Consider the following 20,429-nt stretch of genomic DNA (forward strand, 5'->3'; position numbering starts at 1 on the left):
TGGTTCCACTCCTCGTGTGAGGCCTGCTGCTCTGCTAACCTGCTGCTGCTTCAGTCCACTCCTCGTGTGAGGCCTGCTGCTCTGCTAACCTGCTGCTGCTTCAGTCCACTCCTCGTGTGAGGCCCGCTACTCTGCTAACCTGCTGCTGCTTCAGTCCACTCCTCGTGTGAGGCCTGCTACTCTGCTAACCTGCTGTTGCTTCAGTCCACTTCACTTTTCAGGAGGCATCTCCTGCCTATCAGCATAGAGCTGTCGACAAGATTGTGCCCAGCACTGCTAACCTTTAGCACCAACCCGCCCTGCACTGCTTACTTTTGAGTGGCAACCAGTTTAAACAGCGATGTGGATTAACTGTGTGTGGCTGGTACTCCTTTGGTTCATCCTGTGGGTTGCTCGCCACCCAGTGAAAGCCCTGTTCCCGCACCCTGCCTCCGAGGCTAAGCTCCACATACCCCTACATAATGCACCTGCTTTCCTCCAGCGACTGGATCTTCCCTACATTTTCCGCCGCAGACCCATTCATCGGGGCAGTCATCGGAACTTTCAATATGACAACTCCAGCTCCATCCCTTCTTTTTGGTCCACTACTCGCACCTTAAAGAGAAACACGGGTCGCCGGGCTGAACGGGTCGTGGTGCGAGTCCCAAGAACGTCGAACACAACCACCGGCAGCAGCTCAAAAGTAAACTTTGGTCTACTGAACACCCGCTCTCTCACCAAAAAAGGCCATCTCATCCAGGATTTGGTGGTGGACGGTAAATTAGACTTTTTATGCCTGACTGAAACGTGGCAGCAGAAGAATGTCTTCATGGATCTGAACGACGCCACTCCAACAGGGTTTGTTTATTTCTCCCAACCACGTGTCACTGGTCGTGGAGGTGGTCTTGCATTAATTTTCCGTGAGTGTTTGAGAGCAGCTCCTATAACAGTTCCTACCTTCCAGTCATTTGAGGCCACTGTATGTCAGCTTTCTGGATCCACCCCGACCATCATTGCCACTATTTACAGACCACCAAAACCTAACAAGGATTTCATGTCAGACTTTTCAACTTTTCTAACATATATCTCTGCTCTTTCACCAAATGTTTTATTACTAGGAGACCTAAATATTCACCTGGATAATGTTAACAATTCACTTACTAATGATTTCCTATCCTGTTTGGACAGTTTTGGTTTTCAACAATTTGTTGATTTTCCCACTCACTCAAAAGGACACATTCTGGACTTAATCTGCTGCTCAGGTATCATACCCATGGACTGTAAATCAAACTTCATCCCGTTTTCCGACCATATGCTTGTGACATTTAATGTCAATTTGTTTCTTTCCAAACACAAGCCTCCACGCAATATTACCTTCCGTAATGCTAAGGATATCAACCTGGAGAATTTATCTGCCCTGATCAGTGAACTCCCAAATACAGACAGTTTTACAGCTCCAGATCAACTTGTTTCACACTACAACACACACCTGCACCACATCCTCAACACACTTGCTCCACTAAAATCCAGATCTGTCTCATTCACCTATACTGCACCCTGGTACACCCCCTCTCTAAGACAGTTAAAAGCAAAAGGCCGCCAACTTGAAAGACTCTACACCAAAACCGGACTAAGTATCCATAAAGACATGTACACACAGCACATTCTCCACTATAAAGAGTGCATCTCTAAAACCAAATCTGCTTTCTACTCCAATCTCATCAATTCAAATAAAGAAAATTCAAAGATTCTTTTCTCCCTCATCTCTAACATCATCAAACCTCCTGACTCCCTTCCATCACATCTCTATTCAACTGATTTCTGCAACACCTTGGCTTCATTTTTCACCACAAAAATCCACCTTATCCATCAACAGCTCACCCCCTACTCTGCTCCATTTCTATCTTCCATTCCATCTTTTACGTCTGATGATTCGTTTTCTTCATTTACCCTACCCACAGTTAGTCAAATCTCTACATTAATTAAAAAATCCAAACCTTCCACATGCCAGCTTGACCCACTGCCCACCATCCTTGTTAAAGCTACAGCTCCCTCTCTTTGTCCTCTCATCACCAACATAATCCATGCTTCCCTCTCCTCTGGAATCGTTCCTCCTGCATTGAAAACTGCTGCTGTCACTCCCATACTTAAAAAACCGGGTGCAGATCCCACAGACCTCAATAATTACCGTCCCATTTCCAACCTTCCATTCATTTCAAAAATTCTTGAGAAAACAGTATCTGCTCAGCTTCAATCTCATCTGTCCTCCAATAATCTGTATGAACTTTTCCAATCTGCCTTCCGTCCCCTTCATAGTACTGAAACTGCTCTTCTAAAAATTACTAATGACCTTCTCCTCTCTGCTGACTGTGGTTTATTATCCATCCTTCTTTTACTTGATCTCAGTTCAGCTTTTGACACCATTTCTCATTCTATCCTCTTGAACAGACTCTCTTCCATTGGCATCTCTGGCACCGTCCTCTCCTGGTTTCATTCCTACCTGTCTGACCGTACTCAGTTTATCCAACTGAAATCTTTCACTTCTCATTCTGTCCCCATCACAACTGGTGTCCCTCAGGGTTCTGTGCTCGGTCCACTCCTCTTTATTATCTACCTTCTCCCGCTTGGTCATATTTTCCAAAAACACCACATCCATTTCCATTGCTATGCGGATGACACCCAGCTCTATCTTTCCAGCCAACCCAACTCCACACTGCCTCCATTAGCACTGGTTGACTGCATCAATGAAGTCAAATCCTGGTTCACCTCAAACTTTTTAAAACTCAATAGCAATAAAACTGAACTTCTTCTGATTGGCACCAAATCCACCCTGAGCAAGACCAACCATTTCTCTCTTTCCATTGACGGCTCCACCATCTCTCCCTCCCCTCAGGTAAAGAGTTTGGGTGTCATCCTCGACAGTAGTCTCTCTTTCACTTCTCACATAAACAGCGTCACCAGATCAGCTTACTTCCATCTACGCAACATCCAACGTCTACGTCCCTCCCTCACTACTCAGTCCACTGCTGTACTGGTACATAGTCTTGTTACTTCCCGCCTGGACTATTGTAACTCTCTTCTATTTGGTCTCCCACAAAAAACCCTCCATAAACTTCAAATGGTTCAGAATTCAGCAGCTCGTATCATCACACGCACTCCCTCCATCAACCATATCACACCTATTCTTCAACAGCTTCACTGGCTACCCATCCCATTCCGCATTCAATACAAAATCTTGCTCTACACATTCAAAGCCTTTCACAACCTTGCACCTCCATATCTCTCTGACCTCCTTCATGTCTCCATACCTGCTCGCTCCCTCCGCTCCTCTTCTTCTATCCAGTTTTCTGTCCCTTCTGCCCGTCTTGTCACCATGGGGAGCCGGGCATTCAGTTGCTCTGCTCCCCAGCTTTGGAACTCACTCCCCCCTGACCTCCGCAACACTGACACACTCCCACATTTCAAATCAAAGCTAAAAACTCATCTTTTCCAAATGGCCTATTCACTTAAACATTAACCTTTTCACGTTTTTATATTTTTTTATTTAATTTTGTATTTATTTAAATTGTTGTTGTTGTTTTAAGTGTTTATTGTATTTTATACTGTATACATGCTGTGCGGCGACCTTGAGTGCCCAGAAAGGCGCCTTATAAATAAAATGTATTATTATTATTATTATTATTAATCCTTGGCCTGAGAAATGCACCCGATGGTCTTTGCTCGCCGCTACTGAGGGAATCCTGGTTAGTTTCTTTTCCTCTGATTATTAATTTGCTTCAATAGGCTATATGCACACGGAGGTGATGACGTACTTCCGCTAAAATCTCAGCCTGCTAAGCCATTTCCGCTCGCGCTGAGGCGATTGTTTACAAAGCGATATAACAGCAACTACAATATGACTAGTAAGAAAACGTTCAAATTTCAGCGAACCATCTATAGTACAGCCGAGCATTGCTGTGTGCCTCTGTGTCAAGCTTCGAGCAAGTACAACAGTTTACTTAGTTTTCATACATTTCCATCTGACGCGGAAATCAGGCGAAAATGGCTTGTAGCTATCCGGAGGGACAAATTCACAGTTACTCCCCATACCCGAGTATGTAGCCGACATTTTAACAAGGATGATGTTCGTGAGCCCTTATCAGAGACGGGGAGGCGGCTATTAAACAAGGGAGCTGTCCCAGCACTGTTTGAGTGGAACAATTTCACCCTTCCCACTTCACGACCGGGGGTGTGGGAGAGGAGAGAGCGTCCGCCTCCGATGACGGAGGATGACGGCGACGCAGGCGAGAAAGCTGATATCCCTATGGACCACGACTACGCTTCGGCTTCAGATCCTGCAGTTGTTGATTTAGCCCTTGATGACAACATGTCTCTCAGAGATGAGATTCTCAAGCTGAGGGAACACGTCGAGAAGCTGACAATGAATCAGCGCTTTGGAATTCATCGTTTTGCTGCCTCAGACAAGGACATACGTTTTTTCACAAGGTAAGATATCAGATTGTTCTGTAGTAACGTTACTTTTGCAACAACAGATATAGTTGTGTGTGTGTGTGTGTGTGTGTGTGTGAGAGAGAGAGAGGGAGAGAGGAAGGCTAACAGAGTTGTATATTTGAAATGCTTCCAAGTAATATCATAGTATACACTGATATAATATTTAAATGATTATATCTGAATTGTATTTATTTAGATTTGCATCCTATGACCTGCTGATGAGATTCTGGGCCTTAATAGAGCCATCACTGCCAAATATGGTCAATGTGACACAAGCACAGAGAGGCACCTTTACAGAGCCAAGTTCCACTGTAGTAAGTAGTTATTTACATGGCCCATACAATAAAACTTAAAGGGATAGTTCACTTCAAAATTAAAATTCTGTCATCATATTCTCACCCTCAAGTTGTTTCAAACCTGTATGAATTTCTTTCTTCTGCTGAACACAAAGGAAGATATTTTGAAGAAAGAAAGAAATTCACTGAGTATATGATTTTCATTTTGAAGTGAACTATCCCTTTAACAAAGATCAGGGCTAATAGAGGTTGAGAGAAACATAACGCAAATTGTTTTTCTTTTGAACAGACTCGTTTCCTGCAGCCCATTGATGAGATGTTCATGTTTCTCAATTACCTGGTACTGGGTTCAAAACAGCGTGATCTTGCTGACCGGTATGGAGTCCACCAGTCCACAGTCAGTCGGATCATTACAACATGGAGCAACTTTCTGCACACTGTGCTAGGGTCTGTGAGGATCTGGATACCAGAGGAGAAAATAAGGGCACATCTGCCAGCTGAGTTTAAGGACTATGCAGACACTACAGTCATCCTGGACTGCACAGAGCTAAGGTGCCAGTGCCCTTCATCACCTCTTCTCCAAAGTGAAATGTTCTCAGCATACAAGTCCCACTGTACTCTCAAAGGGCTGCTTGGAGTGGCTCCTCATGGGGCGGTCACATTTATTTCTCAACTGTACGCTGGTTCCATCAGTGACAAACAGATCACGCGTGAGTCTGGAATTCTCTCCCTTTTGAGACCTGGAATGGCCATCATGGTCGACCGAGGTTTTCTGGTTGATGACCTTGTACCTTGCAAGATTTATAGGCCAGCATTTCTCTCTGGAAGATCCCAGATGTCTGCCTGTGAGGTCAGGGAGACCCAAGCAATAGCACGCCTCAGGGTCCATGTTGAGCGCCTCATACGGCGTGTTAAGAAACACAAGTTCTTTGACACAGAGATTCCACTTCGGCTTTTTGGCAACATTAATCAGCTGTATACTGTTGCATGTCTTCTGACAAACTATGAAAACGGGCCTCTTGTAAAGGCTTGGGCAAAGAAGCCAGAGTAGCAGCAGTAGAAAAAAATAAAAATTAATAACCTATGACCATTTGTATAACTACTTTCTTTAAATGTACCTTTGTAAATTACTTTGTATAAATTGAATTTTATAATTAATGTTATGTATGCACTGCTGTACATTGCACATACTCTTTGAATAAAGAACTACTGAATTATTTGCATGTTATATGTACTTTACCTCACCAATGCTTTTAAGCCATCTGTAATATAAGAATAATACTTTCATGCACAGTGAATTATTTACTGAATAACATTTATTTAGGGCTCCCAATTTACAAACAACAGTTATAAAATAATATTTTTAGGTAACCAATTATCAAAAAAATTAATCGGAAGAACATGTAACATGTATTTTAATAATAGATTAGTATTAATACAACAAGAAACATAGTAATACAATTAAGAAAAAATATAAAAACTTGAATCAATATATATGTACAAATATTTTGAAATGGATTGAACTAATAAGAGTTACTGCCAGTAAGAGAAATGGAGAAAAGAGAAATTAACAGCACTCTATAAAGTGTGACAGGCAATCAGAATCTAATTATTTAGGGAAGCAAAGAGGTAACAATAAAAATAAAAAAATCAATTTTTACTTTCATTGTTTTGGTGATTTCATTGTCTCTGGGAATCCTCTGAATAAACATGTCCTCCTGTGTGTAGACAACAAAGTCACACCAGTCTAAACCAGAAATCAACATCTGGCCCTGGATTTGCCAAAAGTAGGAATGAGATTTCCTTAATGTGTGTGTGCCCTCACTGATCTTAATATATGGGCAGTCAACATAGCTTGCAACATTGGGGTATTTAATTTCAACAAGGCCAAACACTGTCTGCCCCTTTGGATCGTACACAATGCCATCAGGTGATGACCCCATCAAGACCAGGTTTAACACCCTGCATTTGAACAAAAAAGGTTTTCAATAAACACAAACATCCATAAATAGAAAATGAAGTAGAAAAGTACCCTGTTAAAAACATTAGTTACCATGGATCTTGGCTTATGCCACTTCTGTTCAGTCTCTGTGCAGCTGTGTGTTGGGGGAACAGAGGTGATGCTAAGCTGGCAATAATGTGCAGTCTGGTACAACAGTGCTGCCACATGATTACACACAGCTGTACCTGCCACACAGGTACACTGGCAGCTTTGTAGCTGCACAGGACGGGCATCCCCAAGCACAATCTGAAAATACACAAATCTGTTATAATAGAATAAAAGTGCAGTTTTTTAAAAAGAGAATACATGAGTACAGTGAGAATGTTTAACAAAACAAACAAATTTGAACCATCGACATATAATTATTAACTACTAAAACAATTAATAACTACTAAACAATTTGTATGAGCTAAAATTGTAGCCACAATATTATTTATCTCACTTTACTCATCATCCCCAACAGTTGACACAGAACGTGTGTCAATGCAGTGACAAAACGGAACTCAGTTTCTGTGAATCCCAGTGATTAGCGTACATATTTAAATATCGATAAATATTCCAACACACCAGTGTTATTTATGGTATGGTAAATGAAATTTGTCTTTAAAATAACCTTTAGCATTATTAGATGCAATGATTCACAGAAACTTTGATCTGCCAAACGTAACCTGTCTCATGAACCATGAACCATGAACCAATCTGCGCTGAACCTGCAGTATAACTTTCTCTTAGTCTTACGCTTAAGCTGTGAGGCTTTTGGCTTTTCCTCATAGATCTGTAGCACTCAGCCCTAATCGTTACCTCTCCTGTGCTTGAATCCTTGTTTGAAACTGACATTGACAAAGGCGTTAGGAAAATTGGCTGTGATTGACACATAATAGTAAACATAGCCTACGCTGCACCTGCTGCGCTAGCACTAGATAGCATGCATGCTATGGGCATGTAAACACAGAACACGTCCAGACCTTCAAAATTGTGGATGTAGCTTGACACATACAATTTGAAGCCCTTCTCTTTCTTGGTTGTCGAAGTGTGACATAACTTTTGTATGATTCGACTCACGTCGTTGACCGTTACCTTTGGGACATCTTGAAGGGACCGAGTGAAAAATGCCATAGTTGTTATTGACGCTATGTGCGCCGTCGACGCCGGATGTAACCTGGCTGGCCGACTTGGAATGCGGAAGTGAGTGTGCATATAGCCTATTCAGCGGGTCATCCTCCAAAAAACCCCCAAAAAAAGATTGGTGGTCCTACCAGAAAATGTGGAAATAGGGCAAGGTCTAATGCTACCATAAACTTCAAGATTAGCCTAAACCAGTGCTTCTCAAATAGTGAGATGCGATGCCAGGGGTGGCGCGCAGTAGTGACGGTTTCAGGCAAAGTTTCTGTGTGGCAAAATAAAGTTAATATTTGTTGAAAGTGGATTTATATTGCATTTTTCTCTTGTTAATGTTAAAAGATACAATTTAGGTATCATTTTTCATAGATACGTGCCTAATATATTGTCACTGCAAGAGTGTGTGTATGTGTATGTGTTTGTGTGTGTGTGTGTGTGTGGGGGGGGGGGGGGGTGCAAAACATTTTCTTTTTCCTAGGGGGGGGGGGCTGGCAAAAAATAATTGAGAAGCACTGGCCTAAACATTGACTATTTTTACAGTAAACTCACTCAGATCTTCCTAAAAATTTCTGCTTTATTAGCTGACATGTGGAAAGTCACTGCCTTGTTCTTCTAGCTGTTTATAGCTCACTGGTGTGCCTTAAATTTACCCTCAAATGACATGTGTTGACCCAACTGTGGAGCGCTTGAACAGGAGAGTGAGCTTCTTCCAGGTCTATAGTGACAGTCAGGTAAAGGGCAATTTTCAGTTTAAGAACTCCACAGACCTAGTACCGGTAATCATTACAGTAGTTAACAAAGGCAAATAACATGAAGAAAAGCCTCCTGTCATCAAGTAGCAGAGCTAAACCAGACAAGCAACCTCCAGCAGTGAGTCAGCATCACAGTTTAACTGACATTTGACAGAATTGTTTCAGGAAAAAAAGTTTTTAATCTGTTTATGAAATACTTCCATTTTAAACAATCAGGTTAATAATCCTAATGTCTTTTTATTTTATTTTATAAAATCGTATACAACTGTCTTTTAATTAAGCTTATGCTGTTTTTAACCAAAACCCCACAAATAATAAAGGATTAGATTTATCTGCGCTTTTCCAGACGCTCAAAGCGCTTACAATGTGTTCATTATTCATTCACTCCTCATTCATACTTGGTGATGATAGAGGCGTGACTGCCAGTTTGCACCTATAGTCCGTTGGAGCATCACCGGGACTTCCATTCACATTCACACACCGGTGGAGCCACACTGGAGGCAGGGAGGGTGAAGTGTCTTGCCCAAGGACACAACGAGAGTGGACTCGGGGGAGCGAACCGCCAACCCTTGATCATTGGACACCCTGCTCTACCGCCTGAGCCACTGCCACCTTAAATGTCTTAAAAAGCCATATGTCATGTCTATCTGAAGCCTCTGTTTCCAAAATCTCCTCTAGATGGGCGTGGCTATTGGTGCTGAGCTCAGTAGCCCCGCCCTTGATCCTTCCTTTCTGATGATGATACCTGTATCTTGCAGGAGTGACGAGCCTGACACGGGGGGGGGGGGGGGGGGGGGGGGGGGGTGCACAAACGCACAAACACAGACTGACAATCTCTATTCTCTAAGATTTCTCAATGATAAACGGTGAAAAGTGACATATTTTTGGTTCCGGTTCGAGACTCTTTGAACAATGTGTGGGATGACAAAGGGTATGTGTGTACCAGACCCTGCTATTTAATAAAATTACACACAAAAAAGAGCTTTAAGAAGCCCATTAAAAATGCTTGAAATTGGTTTAAAACTTAGCCTAGATTGTACCAGCAAGAGGCAATGGCCATGTCTCAGAACTGATTTGATGCTAGCACATGCAGATGGTTAAATTTACTTAAACGGCAAATGCCAATAAATGCCAATAGCAAATAAAATGAAATGCCAGAAAGAAAGTGACTATTCGCACGTAATTTTCCAAATCGGTCCTGAACTTTTTTCTTGGACGCACAGACCAAGAAAAAGGGTTAGGTTTAGGATTACGGGGTTTAGGGTTAGGCTTCATTCCTACATATTTTACGTAGTATCTGATCCTGGAGGTGGCTGACTTTGATCTGGAGATGAGTGTCCAAGGCGAGTTTTAAAAGCAGTTGGGAATCCATAAATAGTCCCATTGAGTATGAAATGCCATTTGATCTGATAATAAAAATAACAATAGTCCTGAATAGAGCATTTATGTCTATTCCAAGAGGTCAGATTTTTTTTCCACGTCTGTAACCTTGGAACCTGATGGATTCCATTCTTTCCACAATTGAGCTGATAGCCAGACGGAGGTAGAAGACTGGCTTTCTCCTGTTAAAAAATGTAAAACTAGTTTTTCAGATTTTCGCTTATTGCCATCTTGACCAGGTGACCTGATGGAGTCTGTTCATTTCCAAAAACGGGTATTTGCTAGACAAACACTTGTCAGTGGTATAAAGAGAGTTAAAGACCAGTGTAAGTATGATAATCAATGCTATGAAGTCCATTTGTTGGATTTTGAAGTAAAAGAAAAAGTTAAATTTTTCATAATAGCCACCTAGAGTTGTACAGTGAATTGTGTTGGCTCCAATTATTTTTGTTTTTAAAACATTCTAGATGAGGAAGTGAAAACGTTGTGTATGTTGTGTGTTTGTACTCTCGGCTGTGCAAATATCTTTCATGGAAAAGCAGTGTTCCTTGGCGGGATTCTATCTCAGGAACAGTGTTTTGAATTTATATGAAATTTAGGAAACACATCTTCTCAAGACAACTATGCATTTCTTTGTGTGAACAAAGTTTTTCTTAGTCAGTACTGAAACATTTCCATCTCTATTAATATTGAACTATTCATGGTTTTTCTCCATTTTTCATCATCGGGGGAAAAAAATCTTTGCTCGAAACAGTCACGCTTCTTTAGTTCACTTAGTTTTGGCTCTGACTGTCCTCCCCAAATACTGCTCCAGACTCTTTCGCCATCCTTCAGAAATACAGTAGCCGTCAGAAGTTCAAATAGAGAACTTTGATATTTCAGATAGATTAAAGATTATTTTTGCCTCATAATCCATTAACGAAGAAGCTGTAGAAGAGATCCCGACATTAGAGGTTTATTAAAGCATGTTTAAATCTGCAAAGCTTAATCTCAATCAACTCAACACAGACACACAATCACACCATTGAATTAGCTTTTGGTACCTTTGGCACCAAGTCCTGTAAGAAAACTAGTCAACATGTCCACACAATCTTCAGCAGAAGACAGCATGAAATGCTCTTGAATCCAGACTCTAAACTTTGCAAAATCTCACTGACCAACATCAGCAAGTTATGGCAATCCCAAGTCATCACTGGCTGGGAAAACTTCCCACTTCAAGCTTTGTGGATGTTTCTTCACTCTTCCTCAAGATTTAGGGACCTTGATTCCAAATGAGAACATTTGCTTTGATTCAGCCAAATTAAATTTTTTATTTACACTCACTTTTACTTGTGTTTCCTTTTGTTTTACTTGTAGGCCTGAGTGTATTTTATTGGGCTTCACCTGCTTTAGACTCGCTGTGCCATTCTGGGTTCTTTCTTGGTTTTGACTTTGTTTTAACATTTGGAAGCACTCTGTGCTATATAAAAAATAAAGATTTACTTACCTTACTTACTACAGATGTCTTGGGTTCAGAAGTGACTTAAGAGTGTCTGGTTGATTTGGATGCCCTGACTCCAGCCTCAGCCCACTATTTCCGATGCTCCCCCAAGTTCTTCTTGACCTCTAAAATATACTTTTCAGTTAACAGTCCTCTGGAAGCTGTTATTAATGCACCTTTTTTGTTTGCATTACACTTTCCATCCACTTAATTTGATGTTGATGTCCTTGGATACAGCACTCTGTGAACAAGCGACAAGCTTTTCTGGCTTGTCCTCTTTGTGATGGGTCTTGACTGAGAAACCATTTAAAAGGCTCAGGGAAGCTTCGCAGGTGTTTTGAGTCAATCATCTGATTAGGCTGTGACACCATGACTTTTTGAAATGGACCTTCTAGAGCAATGCTCCATATTTCTAACCAATATTTCTATAAGAATTATTGGTTAGAAATATTTCAATCTGTGTGTAGTGTTCATTAGTAATGAACTCTAACTGAATGTTTGTGTTCTTGTAGAGTGAGCTGCTGTGAATCTTCCGAGCACACGTCTCTTGGACAGAAAAGAAGATGGCGACTGACCACACTCTGCACAGCTACTCCATCATTCCATGTTTCATCTTTGTGGAGGTAAGAGCCTTTGTGTATATGTGTGTTTCTGTGTTTGTGTTTTGGAATTCTACCTGGAATGTTAAGTCGGGGGACATAAAAAATAAAGAATCTCAAATCAAAATTTGTTGTGGCTTCACATCATGTTGCCCCGCCCATTTTCTGCTTTTTCTGCACGTTTCTGGGCTTTACTCTTAGTGAGTAAAATGGGGTACCATTCTGTGTGGCATTTGCATCTTCTCCCCGTGCATGCGTGGGTTTTCTCCGGGGACTCCGGCTTCCTCCCACCGTCCAAAAACACGCTTCATAGGTTACCGTATTGTCTCGACCACTGAGCGCACTGGGTTATAGAGAGCATTTTCAGTTATGGCCGATTTTTCGGTATTTATCACAGACAAAAGGTGCACTGGGTTTAAAGGCGCGGGCACGTTAACACATACCTGTAAAATATGCATGATAGTGTGTGTTTAAAAAAAAAAGCAGCAGGAGCAAAATTGAGTTGGTTGTGATTTATTTTTCTTTTTTTTAGTCATCAATCCTCTTCGAAAAATCCTTTAAAGTCCTCATCTTCTGTATCTGAACCAGTTTTTAGTACTTTCTTCTTGTTGTTTTTTGGTTTGGATCGTTTTTTTCGCGCACTATTTGTTGCGTGTTGCGGCGGGACCGCGTTGTCACGCGCTGCCTCCCACAACAATAAAAGCCGTGCCTGGTTGTGCATATCATACCGCGCTGCTCCCGTTCTTCTCGACATTGTGACTCACCGGGATGTCGAAAGTCAGCAGCGCCCCATCCCTGTTGTGGTTGGGCTGGAGGTGTTTGTCTGCGATCTTTTTACTGCAGTGTGAGCGGAAGATAACAGCTTTTCATTGTAATCCGCTGGAAGTTGCTGCGGCACCGTAATCGTCTCCTGGATGGAAAGATGACGGCGTTTCATAAAACGAAAGAAAAATGCTTCCTGTAAGTGTAGGGAAGCTTTTCCTGATCACTGATCGTTAATCCATCACTCGAGTCGCCTTTTTCTGCGCAAACTTAGCAGTGTCTTCTTGACTTGTCGGACTTCGTTTTCCAGCTTCCTCCACTTGTGAAGATGGCTTCATTCGTCTTGAATTCTCTGCAGCTGCTCCCATGTTACTCCGTGTAGCTGATAGCTTGTACTTTAAACTATGCTTCAGTGATGTTGTAAGCAAAGTAGTTCTGTTGTTCACCCCACACTTCTCTCCCCCGTTCTCATGCCGTCTTCTTCTACGCCCCACAACACAGTGCACCGCCTTATAGGGCACCCCCTACATTTTGGAGAAAATTTAAGACTTTTAAGTGCACTTTATGGTTATGAAAATACGGTAATTGGTTACTCTAAATTGTTCCTAGGTGTGTATGTGAGAGTGCGTGGATGTGTGATTGTGGCCCTGCTACAGACTGGTGACCTGTCCAGCATGTCTCGTGCCTTCTCCCGCTAGTGGCTGGGATAGGCTCCGGCAGCCTCGTGACCCCGAAAGGGATAAAACGGATTAGAAGATGAATGATTTTTGTTGATAAAACGAAGCAAAATACAAGTCGTGTTGAATGTTTAAGAGATTTTGGAAATGGATGAAACTTGAATATTGTCAGAAGTAAAACACTTTTTTTACCTTTTAAGTTGACTGTTTTTTAAGGCTGAATAGATTTTGGGAATTTATGTTGTAGACAAATCTGTCTCTGATCATCACTGTTTATTAGATATATCAACATTCTTTTCCCCATTTTATTTCCAAGTGTTTAAACATCGCCTGGTGCTCTCAGAAGCCTGTATTTCCTCTCCACACTCGTGTTCATGTGTGCATCAGCTGAAATCCCTTTAACGGGATCCAGTCATCTCTTAAAAAAAGTGCAAAGCTCCATCTGTTCTTTTCCATCTTGGGAGGTTGCCTTAAATATATTTCAAATTTCTTAACTTGTGTGCCAGGAAGTTAGATAACAGAGGAGAAAACAGGCAAAAACAAAGAGCTTGACCTGCTTTTCCTGCTTTTACTATTTCCACTTTTTATTCTGTTTTCATGATACAATTCTTTTGGAGCAATATTGAGTTGGATGTATTTTTGTTGATGGAGTTATGGTATTAAGACTACAATGTTTTGTTTCTTTGCATAAAGGGACAGAAAAGAAACACGTCCCGTATTTATTAGCATTTACGTTACAGTGTTGTTGCATAGAGGAGTGAAAGTGAGTCACACAGAGCTATGCAGTCTCCTGCTTTCTAATTAGTCAGATAATTGTCTTTATTCAAAGACATTCCATGTGTTCATCACCATTCTATCCACACACACACACACACAACTTGTCCTGTCCAACAGCTGGGCAAACAGATGAGAGCTGAGGGCCTCTGGTGTTGGACATATTTTACTTCAACAACAGGGGTTATGAATCTTCTGACAAACCAGAGATATGTCTGAATAAACCCCTTTTGTAATCGAGGCCAAACTTTATTCATTTAAATCATATTTGAAAGTCTTTTGTGTTGGACCGGACGGGAAGAGAGAGGGATGTTAGAGAGGGGGGGATAGGAGGTTGATTGTAGAAAGGGGGGGGGGGGGGGGTAAAACCATGAAGCAGCATAAAGCAACAAGTTTGTGGATAGTTATACTTATTACAGTGAGGTTCAGATGTAATACAAGTCTATAAAGGCAGGGCCTGTCCACACACACTCAAATGCCACAAACATACCTGTTGGCTCCAAAAACGTTCACATGTCAACATGTACACAATTAAAATAATGTTCACAAACACATACCTATGCCTTCAAACCAACTAGTGTGAAATATTTAATTCATTCATGGAAAGTATTTGTTCAAAGGTGAGCTAACACCTGTGCTTGAGTGAGTCTTTATGTTCTTCTAAAATGGATGATGGAATGTAAAAAGAAGGAGGGAGAGTGCCCAACCGTCCCCACACCAAGACCCCCAGGCGATCACATCCGCCACCCAGGCCAGGCCCAGCAGGACTTTGACTTTAAAAGGAGGAGAATGGAAATGTTGAAGTATTTATTTGGTGTTCTTGTTAGCTGTACAGAGGACTCACACTAAGTATGTCGGACTATTCTGGATCAATGAAATGTGTAAGGCCTGTCTTTGATGTCAGAAGCTATCTGGACAGATGGAAGTGGTAGAAGAGTCACTGTGACCATACACAGAGAAAGACAATATAGTTACATGATCCAGCCTGGTGATTGCTGACCACTTGGCTGGTTAAGACCTTTCTCATCAGTTGGTAACATGAGCTGTTGTTTTTGACAGGATAAAGGAAAGCGATTGCAAAAATAAATAAAAAAATTAGGCCCATTTCAGCAGTCATCAATGTTAAAAAAAGTGTTTAAAATCAGACCGTACATATTTTTATCGTACAGTTTTTATTATTTATTTTGGAGGAAAAGGGGAGTGAATATGCTTGTAAGTAAACAAGCAGTTACCTGGTGAACCGATAAATTGCAACTTTTTAAACCAATTTCAAGAAAGTGAATATTTCACTTAAAGAAACCATCACTAAAAAACACAGTTCCTGCTCTGAGACACGGTGGTAGGAGCATAATAGTGTGGAGACGATTTGCTGCTTCACGTAGAGCCAAGCTTCTTTAACAGAGGTATTGCCAAAAAAAAATGTCAATGTTTAACATTGGGTCCCAGCTGTTGCTTCTGGTAAAACTTTGATCCCAAACATACAATGTGGCAGAAGTTTTAGGCAAGTTTGAAAAAATGCTGTAAACAAAGAATGTTTTAAGTAATATGACTGATCTTTGGGTTTGTTAATTAATAAAATGCAAAGTCATCAAACTACAGAAATGTCTAAATCAAACCAACAAATCGACCTTTTGCCTTCAAAGAAATATTGATGATTGTCGATGCTGTGGTGTGCAGCAGATGAAAGACACATCCAGCAGAGGGAATGGCCACTGTGAGTGGCTAAAATGCGTGGAGGGGGAGGGGCCTAGAGATAATCCAGTAACAACTCGATCGCGTAAACATCTGTGGGAAGGAAACGGAGACAAATATCATCACAACCTGATATGTGCGTCTGAGCTATGAGCAAGCGAACTATTGATTCGTTCTTCCGACCTGCGGCAAGTGTACCAGTGCCAGAGTGTACAGCAGGGGTCTCAAACTCGCGGCCCCCAAGATGATATTTTGCGGCCCCCGCCTTAATATGAAAGTTTAATGTTAATGCGGCCCGCCAGTTTGTATGAATGACACTTTTTCATTGTCGTGCGCGGAGCTGACAAAGCAACCAATCACAGTGGGGTATATGACTCTTGGGAGCATGACAATGACCGGGCTTGAAAGCAGGGGAACATTTAAAGCAGGACACCTGACAGCTCCCTCCGCGGACCACATTAAGGAGTTCCTTACTTTCCTTTTTAGAACGTATTTATTCGCTCGTAATTTTCTAAATACATGCAGTCCGTGCTGAACTGTTCTCTGGGCCGCACAGACCCGGAGGAGGGTTAAGGTTATGGTTACGGTTACGGTTAGGCGCGCGGCGGCATATCAACCCCGACCAAACGGTTCTCATGCACAGCTATTACTGCAGCACTCCGCTCCCGCGGGAGATGGGTCGCTGAGGAGAATAAATGTAACTAACTGGGCTTGAACTTTAAACACATGCGAGCGACAACAAGATTTAGTCTTAGACCCACTTAAAACACGTGGGGAAAATGCGATGATAGACATGTTTGAGAGGAACCAGCACCTCGTCTGGGTCGTTGGGGAAACCAGGCGGGGGGGGGGGGGGGGGGGGGGGGGGGAAGGCAAATCTGCCGCGAAACTGAAGGAGAACAGGAAGTTGTTGTCCTTAACATTCAATTTAGTTTTAGTATGCCTCTCCCCCTTAGTATAATCTGTGTTATTATATATTTTATATTTATTTGAATGTTTTGTAATGTATGTAGCCTTTTTTTTTTAATAAATTGGTATTTTAAATTATTTTAATTGATCACTCAACTACAAAAACCCATCAGGACACATGTCCCATAATGCATTGTTTTGTAGTCATCAGGGCAGCTTTCACTCAGCGCAGTACTAAATTTCCAGCTGTGTTTGTGTAGGTTGGTGCCTTGCTCTCGCCCCTTTCTCGTGATATTTTTGTGATGATTGACAGGTGATGTTGGAGCAAAAACAAAAATATACGTCTCACACCAGGTGATCTGTGCAGCATTGCGTCCACCTGGGTGATCTCAAACACGCTTATTGTGCATCTTGGCTGCACTTATTTGGTGTCCCCAACATAAATTTCAATCAGTTTTTAAGCTTTTCTCTAATCTCAGGAATCTGTATTGATTGTTCTGATCTCCAGTGAACAGTGCCCGTTCTTTTACAGTTTACCTTCTTCTGTCAGTTTACCTTGTTGTTGCATCTTCAAAAGTGCAGAATAAAATGTGACACTGAATTTGAAAAAGCACATTGTAATTTCTGCATCTATATTTAAGTATTTATTAGTAATACAGAGGAAATTAGTAGATTTGGTTAGCATGTTGATTTACGGTATGGGCCCCTAAATTTTCTGGTTGTGCCCCTAAAATTTTCAGTTGGGGGCCACAATGCTCCTAGTGAAAAAAGTTAGTCTGGAGCCCTGTTATGACTGTAGCAGAAGAAAGTTTGGTAATGAATGTCTGCAAGCAATGGTAAAACATGGTGGAGGTTCCTTGAACATTTCAGGCCTGCATTTCTGCAAATGTAGTTGGAAATTTGGTCAGGATCAACGGTGTTGTAAATGCTGAGACATACTGGCAGATGCTTACCCATCACTAATGCCATCAGAGAGGGTGTATTCTGCAACTGCACAGGTACCCCCAAAATACAAGCAAAGTCATGAAGAACTATCGTCACTATGGAGAAGACCTAGAAGCCGAAGTGGTGGTTTGGCATGGATGGAACCCTGATCTCAACATCATTCTGTTTGTTCAGAAGGATGTGAGAAAGCCCACATCAACAGACCATCTGAGGGTTGGCTCTCTGAGATGCTTTGGACAACCTAGCAGCTAATTTCTACAAAAACTGCGAGTGTACCCAGATGAATTGATGCCGGTTTGAAGGCAAAGGGTGGAAACACCAACACCAAATAGTATTTTGACTTATATTTATCTTTTGTTCATTTACTGTATTTTGTTGATTGATTAAAGATTACTGATCAAGACTTCCATTTTTTGTTTATAGCAATTTTTTGCACCTCCTTAAAACCCTTCAACATTAAAATTGTACCATTATTTAAAGCTCTCAGAGCATAAAGACCTTAGTCCTGCTGGCTGTTATCTGTACTACAACCAATACAACTCGTTGGGTTATTTTAAAACTTAGAAAAGCGTCAATGACTATAGCCTTTTTCATTTTAATGGAAAATTTCGAGCTCTGCTACAAAGAAATATGTTAAGAAATGTTAAAGTTAAGAAGCTGCTTTTAAACAATAAAGAGAAAGGTAAACTGCATTGATAAATAATTAATGAATAGAATTAACTGTGACTGTAAGAAATGGAGTGATACATTCTTCATTATTTAAACACTCATCTTTTCAGTCTAAATATCTAAAAGTAAAGAACTGAAGAGATGGAGCCCTTCAGTTCAAGTAATGGATATTTTCCGTCATAGCGAGTATTTTTTATCCTCAGCCCTTTTTTACAAAGACATGTAAGCTTCTTTCCTTTCTCAATCTTCTCAACCCTGCTTTTCTTTATGTCCTCTAAGCCTCATTTCTCTTTATTTTGCAGCTAGACCAGCTTTTTCTCTCCTTATCACCGCGTTTCATTTCTCCCAGTACAACTGTTGTTTCACTTTTTGTCCTCTCAGTCTTTTTGGTTTTCATGCTCGTTTGTTCCATTCTGCCTTTTTCTTCACTCATCCTTCCTGCCACAAATAGAGAGAGGCTGAGGGACACAGCTGTCACGTGACCATAAGGAAGCTCTCTCATTGGAGGAGTTCAGTGCCAGAGGCAGCGTGACGGGGAGGATGCTTATTCCTGATGATTTGTTTATTTAGCGGTGGAACTTGTTGCCTTTCCTTCAGCTGTTTTCTTAACATCAAGATGATTGCTTGTTGCTTCCTTTTGCGATCGCAGTTGCTGTTGCAGAGTGGCAGTTAACAGGATTGTTGGAAATCAAAGCGAATACAAACAAAAAAAGATTGGAGAGCCAGGAGGCAAGCCAAGATGAATCTGGAGGAAGAAGTGGAAAAAAGTTGAGATGGCAGGAAAGGACGTAAAGTAGAAACAAGGAAATGTAACCACCGAGAAGCTGAAATGACTAACCTACATACACTAGATGGAGTGATGTAACTCACAGAGCTGCAGGCGTTTGTTAATATTAAAAGCTAACGAGACTTCACACTGTGATCACTTTCTGCAGCATCCTCTAGATTATTCTGCTGTTCAGGAAATGGATAAAATCACATGACCAGACTTTTATCTTAGTAACATTTTATAATACAATTCTTTAATCTAGTTGGCTTTAGTATTTTGTTTATAAGGCTTACATTTATAAGACATTCATTTAACATGTATAGATGTCTTAATAAATCAAAGCCTTGTAAAGGCTGCCTTTCACAATAATTTGTTTTTGATTTTGCAGCGCCTCAATCTAAAGTGTGACCAATGTGTTCATCTTCACAAGGCTTATTTATAAACCGCTTATAAGTGGCTGATAAACTAAGCAAACACAATTTGTTCTTGTACAGAGACGCTGCATGTGCAGCTGGAGATTTACATAAAACTTTATCGCAATCTCACCTTTATTTTCACTCTATAATACTGGATTTACTTTTCTATGAAGGTTTGAACAATGAAAATCATGTTTTTGCTGTTTTTAACATCTTTTTTATAACAGGATGTGTATTAAAGAATTTAAGTTTAAAACTAGGTTTTGGAGTATTTCCTTATTAGGACAGGACATATCTTGCTTTCTTCACAAGAATTCTAAATTCTCCATTGGAGACAAATTGTTTGTCTTTATTTTCCTCTTCTGAGCTGGTATGTGGGTCTAAACTGTGCAGCTGAATACCTCCAATGTTGCTCAGAGTTTTTTTGCTACGCTAATGTTAGCTTAGGCTTGTGAGCCGCTTGTGGCTAGCGCGAGAGAGTGTAAACAGAGGCATGCTGGGAAATTAGCTTGGCTAACTTCTGCAGCAACTGTCCCGCCCACAGCCCAAAAGCAAATTTCTAATGAGCTCCTGGAGAAAATAGGCCTTAAAAATGACACAGGCTTTTTGTTTTTAGCTAAAAACGAATCAAAAGACGACTGGGAACATGGGAATGTTCATTTCTGTCTGAGAAAAGCGTATAAAGTGTGTAGTGATGGGTTTTACAGCCTTAAAAATC

The 20,429-nt window shown here is 41.1% G+C and overlaps 2 protein-coding genes and 1 long non-coding RNA gene across 3 annotated transcripts in view; 2 read left to right on the forward strand and 1 right to left on the reverse strand.

Annotated features, from left to right (window-relative positions):
• Positions 1–20,429, forward strand: part of plppr1 (phospholipid phosphatase related 1) — a 59,579-nt gene that overhangs the window by 17,518 nt on the left and 21,632 nt on the right. The window contains exon 2 of the mRNA XM_023960575.1: positions 12,012–12,122. Coding sequence (XP_023816343.1) covers positions 12,063–12,122 — 60 coding nt within the window. The 5' untranslated portion in view covers positions 12,012–12,062. The remainder of the gene's footprint in view (positions 1–12,011; positions 12,123–20,429) is intronic.
• On the forward strand, positions 3,688–5,985 carry LOC111948299. Its single transcript, XM_023960574.1, has 3 exons — positions 3,688–4,464; positions 4,667–4,784; positions 5,056–5,985. Exons 1-3 carry the CDS (start codon positions 3,875–3,877, stop codon positions 5,815–5,817), a joined length of 1,470 nt encoding a protein of 489 aa, XP_023816342.1. The 5' UTR covers positions 3,688–3,874; the 3' UTR covers positions 5,818–5,985.
• On the reverse strand, positions 6,653–7,988 carry LOC111948300. The gene is made up of 3 exons (XR_002874256.1): positions 7,734–7,988; positions 6,820–7,014; positions 6,653–6,728 (listed from the first exon to the last, which is right to left on the reverse strand). It is a non-coding gene; the product is annotated as an uncharacterized LOC111948300 (long non-coding RNA).

This window comes from Oryzias latipes, chromosome 12 (assembly GCF_002234675.1).
Source record: "Oryzias latipes chromosome 12, ASM223467v1".
NCBI lineage: Eukaryota > Metazoa > Chordata > Actinopteri > Beloniformes > Adrianichthyidae > Oryzias > Oryzias latipes.